This window comes from Stomoxys calcitrans, chromosome 4 (genome assembly GCF_963082655.1).
Source record: "Stomoxys calcitrans chromosome 4, idStoCalc2.1, whole genome shotgun sequence".
Taxonomy (NCBI): Eukaryota; Metazoa; Arthropoda; class Insecta; order Diptera; family Muscidae; genus Stomoxys; species Stomoxys calcitrans.
The window spans coordinates 152,516,238-152,521,466 of NC_081555.1; the positions used below are offsets into that span (position 1 = coordinate 152,516,238).

At 42.7% G+C, this 5,229-nt stretch overlaps 1 protein-coding gene across 3 annotated transcripts; it reads left to right on the forward strand.

The window, feature by feature from the left end:
- The first annotated feature begins 1,177 nt into the window (after nt 1-1,177).
- Nucleotides 1,178-5,198, forward strand: LOC106092706 (protein stoned-A). 3 transcript variants are annotated; one of them, XM_013259617.2, is made up of 3 exons: nt 1,178-1,343; nt 2,672-3,997; nt 4,054-5,198. In XM_013259617.2, exons 2-3 carry the CDS (start codon nt 2,701-2,703, stop codon nt 5,196-5,198), a joined length of 2,442 nt encoding a protein of 813 aa, XP_013115071.2. In that variant the 5' UTR covers nt 1,178-1,343; nt 2,672-2,700. The 3 variants fall into 3 exon arrangements, with proteins under 3 accessions (XP_013115071.2, XP_013115072.2, XP_013115073.2); XM_013259618.2 differs by lacking the exon at nt 1,178-1,343 and adding an exon at nt 1,426-2,350; XM_013259619.2 differs by lacking the exon at nt 1,178-1,343 and adding an exon at nt 1,426-2,331.
- Nucleotides 5,199-5,229: the final 31 nt, after the last annotated feature.

Consider the following 5,229-nt stretch of genomic DNA (forward strand, 5'->3'; position numbering starts at 1 on the left):
CTTTTTGGTAACACAGCTCAAACACGTTTCGTGTTTTGTGTCACTATCAAACATCTTCAGTTTAGTCTATAACTTAACCATGAATAGTCTTACAAACGAACAACGCTTACAAATTGTTGAAGTTTATTATCAAAATGCGTGCTCTGTTAAGAAAGTTCATCGCGCGCTTCTTTCTAAGAGCGACGAAGCTCATTTTTGACTCAATGGGTGCGTAAATAAGCACAATTATCGATTTTGGAGTGAAGATCAACCAGATGCATTGCAAGAGCTACCAATGCATCAAGAAAAACTCACAGTTTGATGCGCTTTATGGGCTGGTTGCATCATTGGACCGTACTTCTTCAAATATGACTCGAATCGTAACAGAACTGTGAATGGTGAGTACTACCGTAAGATGATATCCAATTTTTTGCCCAGAATGCAAGAGCTTTATCTGCATGAGCTAAAGCTTTTCAATAGCTCTTAAAAAGATCACCCTTTATAATGCGACATCTGTCGGTGTTGTGACGCCCGGATTTGACAAGTTATATCGACTCGCTACGTTAAAAGCTATTTATAACAGAGAAAGATCTTAGACTAATATATCGAGATTTCACAAACGAATTGACAAAGTTAATATACCCTGGCTCCATGGTGATGAGTTTAACAACAAATCATTTCGTATATTCCTCATATTGCCAACGTTTAAGACGAACAGTTAATAATTAACTTTGAATATAACGGTTACTTACTGTCAGTATCAGACATGCGCATTGGCAAGTACCGGCAAATATGACCTCCCACGACCGCACATCGGCATATAAACATTAATTAAAGGCAATTTCTCTCATACTGACATTTATCACCCTTTAAGAATTTCCACTCACTTTCCAAACTTTAAGCAGGGTCATGCGCACTCACTACAACCTACTACCAATGCAAAATGTCAAATGTCACACGAAATGTTTTTGCAACCTTATCTTTTCCACTGCAATTCGTTCTCTCTTTTGGTCCTTGAGGACAAATGTCAGTTAATAGGAAAATATACTAAAAACAACAACTTGTAAGTGTCAAATCATGAACAACCCCTCTTACCGCTATAAGGGATGTCGGCAAGAGCTTTTCACGATAAAGCTAAAGCTTTTTGTGCCTATAACACTAAAACCTTTGTAGACCAAAGACAAATTTTTCATCATTCAGTTGAGAATTTTCATATACGTGATACGTAACCAAAGTGTGTTGTAGATGGAAAAAAGGAAAAAAGTGTAAAATTGAAATTAAAAAAAAAAAGTAAAAATTATCATTGGTGATTTTAAATTGGGGGAAAAATAAGTGACTTTTAATTATTACAAACAAAGAGAGACGTAAGTTGGTTGAAAATGATGAAAACTTTTCCCCAAAAAAACTAAGAAGATTTTGTGTTTTTTTCTCTTCTTTTGGGGATTACAAAAAAGTTGAAAGTCATCAAATTTCTGGCCATGGACGTTTTTTGGAGATTTTTTTTGCAAATTTTTGCCCTGATATCTCTCACAAAAGTACCTTTAAGGGGAATTATATTTGAAAATGTGGCTTAGTAGCTTGTTATGCTTGAATTTTCGAGAAGAATCGAGACTTTTCTAAATTGGATTTTGTTGAAAGCCAGCCAAGAAAGAAAATTTATTTCATAAAAATTCATAGTGAATGATAGTTGGAAAGTGTAAAAATCGATTTTTCCCCATTTCTTATCTGTGTGTGTGTGTATGTGCATTGGTTTGTGTGTGGGAATGAACGAACGAATATAGATTTTCCTGTATCTGCTGCTGCTGCTGTCCCATCGTGGTATTGTGTGCTTTTTTGTAGCTGCGTACATTAGCATCCGTATTCGTTCCAAAAGTTCTCTTGCTCGCGCTCTCTCTTTCACTTTCTCATTCTCATTCTCCCTCTCTGTCACTCTGTTTGCTACCATAGCTGTTTTGCTTACTTTTGGCTCTGCTATCAAAGTAGCGGTATATTGTTTTGTTTGTTGTTGGTATGACACACTTCGTGTCATCTGAGCCTGTGACGTTAGCCTAACGAAGCCAAAGGCAACGGCAATGTTGTTGGTGGTGTTGTTAAAGGCAAGCAAGGTCTTTGTGCTTTGGTGTGAGTAAATCAGTGTGGTGTGAGAAACACATGTTTAAGTAATAAAAGAGATCCACCATACATGGTGAATTCTAAGAGGTGAGTCTATTGTTTATCAATCTTCATAGCCTTAGAGAAGAGCGAAGAGAGAAACTTGAAGAGAGGCAGAGTGCGAGGGGAATGAAAGGAGTAGAAAAAAAAAATCAAAAGCAAGCAGAAACGAAGATTATTGGTTTGGCAGGGTGCATGCATGTGTGTAACGGTATTTATGGTTTGTATTGACAATGGCTTTGGTGAGTTGGCTAAAAATAAACCCTGAAACTTCCTTTCTCATCACATTGTGTCTCCGTCCTTCAAGGCTGATTGAAAGTCTTTGCAAAACCAAAAGAAAAAATCCTGTGATCCCATGTAACAGCGTAACACCCCCTCTACCCCCCTTAAATGCATTTAAATGCAGATCATTTAGAATTGTAGAGCATAGGACACGTCTTGACACATTGCAATGTCCTTGATAATATCTTTCCGTTTCTTTTCTTTCCCTTTCCCTTTGTTTTTGTTTTTTGCTATCTTCGGTTTTCTAACGTCCTTGCAGACCGTTTTCGATGTCTCCTCAATTAGAGAATGCTTAAGTTACCCAAAGGTTTAAAAAAGAAAAAGAAGAAGTCCAAAAAGGATCAAGAGCTTTTCACCGAAGAGGAGCTAGCAGAGTACAAGCGCCAACTAAAGGCCAAGCAGGAAGCTGCTGCTGCTAAATCAGATGCTGGTGAATCCGATGCAGCATCCGATGTTGAAGGTTTAGCACCAACAGCTACAACATCACATACTGCTTCGACCTCTGAGTTTGCGCAAGCCAACGCTGCACCAGCAGCTGCTACCAGCACCAACGCCGCCGGAAATAGCAATCAGGACGAAGCTGCCGCATCGAACGGTTCTCAGGCTGCACAGAAAACTGAAGACGACGAATGGGCCAAATTTAAGGCTCTTACCTCCAAGGTTGACACTGTTCTACACAAGACCCAGGACGAATTAGATCACATCAAGAAGGAATCCTTCTATCAGCGTCTTCCCTCGGCTGCCGAAAAGAAACGCCAAGAGGAGGAGGAGGCCGCTAAACGCGAGGCCGAGCGCCTAGAGCAGGAGAAACGCAAGGCAGCTGAATTAGAAGCCCAAAGGGATAAACTAGCCGAAGCTCTAGTTGAACTCTCCGATTCAGAAGCCGAAGACGAGGCCGAAGTCGATGATATATTCGTTACCGAATACGTTGATGCCATAACCAGTGGTGAAATACAACTTGCTGTTGTCCCTGAATCTCCCGTGCTAGACTTTGACGACGGTCCCGATCCTTTTGACACCGCCTACGCCGAAAAGGTTATTGTCGGAGCCGATAAGGCCAAGGGCAACAAGAAACTTGTTAGCCTAGGGGCTGCTGTAGAAGTTCTCTCGGGGCGTGTTGAACGCGAAAAGGCTTTAGAACTTGCCAAGCCCAAGAGAAAGTTACGCAAGGGCATTAAAAATCTCCTACTCAGCGAATCGGTTGATCTAGCCGATGCGGATGAGGAGGATTACGTTGCTCCCGAGCCTCAGATAAATCTTTTGGATGAACTTGTGGATGATGTGCCAGATGCGCCCATCGATTTAAGCGTTTCCTTGCATTTGAATTTTATACAACCCAAGAAGCCTCCATCGGACGAGGAAGACGAGGCTGAAGCTGAGCCGGCTTTGCCTGATCTCTCAGAATTTGATACCCTCAAGGATCCAGAGGACGATGAATTTGCTGAATTAGCTGCAGAGTCATTGAACAAAAAGGAAGAAGTCACTGTCATCAAGGAGATACCGCTGCCTCCAGCTGAGGTCCTAACCGAATTAGCCGCAGCCGATTGGGCTGAATTTGAGCAATTACCTGAGGAAAAGGAAGCGGGTAAATTGACATTTATTTTAACACCACACAGTTTTTAAAATTTTTTTTATCCATAGGTAAACCCAAACGCCCTCCTCCACCCAACCTAGTGCCTGGGGCTATTTACATCAGCGACGAAGAGGAGGATAATCAGGACGACGATCCCTTCAATACAAATTACGCCGAAGTTGTTATCAAGAAAACCACAGTCCTAGAAGAAGACGACGATTTTGATCCCAGAGCTGAAGAGAAAGCAGGGCCACCAGCCCGACCTCCTCCACCAGCAGCAGCAGTAAAACTTTTACCCGACACCACTGACTTTGAATCGGAGGACTTTGATCCATTTGATACCTCGGTAGCTGGTGTTGTCATAAAATCTTCAAAAACTACCCTTAAAGAGTCTTTGAGTGATCCTGACTTTGATCCCAGGGCTGACGAAGAACCCGTTGTCAAGCCAGCAGCAGTACCTCCACCTCGACCTCCAGCAATACAAACAAACACCCAAGAAGACTTTGATCCTGTTAGACGCAAATCTTCCCTCAGCTTAAGCTTGAAGAACAAAGCCGTGGGCTTTTTGGTGCCCAATCCCGATTTACTAGGGGCGGCAGAGGGTGCTGGCAATAACAAGAAGCCGCTAACTCCCTATTACGCGCCGGCCGACGCTGCCTTCAGCGAGCATCAGTCAGAAGATCCCTTTGACACCTCCTACGTTCCGGAGGCAAAACCCTCAGAAGTTGAGCTAAAACATTTGGAAAACGACCTCTTGTCAAAGCCCACATTGAAGCATAGCATTTCGGATCCTGATTTTGATCCCAGAGCTCCTCCCACTCCAGTACCTGCTGAGGATCTGCTGGCTGTGAAAGAAGACATAGCCATTAAGGTATTGACACCGGCTCAAGAGAGCAAGGATCTAGCTGACGAATACGTAGATCCCTTTGACACCTCTATAGCAGCTAACATCCAGCCGGGACAGGCCGAGCTAAAGCTTTTGGAAAACGAATTCCTGCCCCAGAGGCAATCGAGCACTCCCACGGGAGTTCTTGATACCCAGAGCGACGCCCAGGAATTGGGTTTGGGCGACAAGGTGCTGACACCCCAATTGCCACACAAACAGATAGTGGTACCACAAGAAATCGATCCTTTCGACACCTCCATTGCTGAGAATCTACAGCCAGGGGAGACAGAAATCAAGCTTTTGGAAAACGAACTTATTGAGAAGTAAAAGCACAGAGCCCTTACAGAACTAAAGCAAA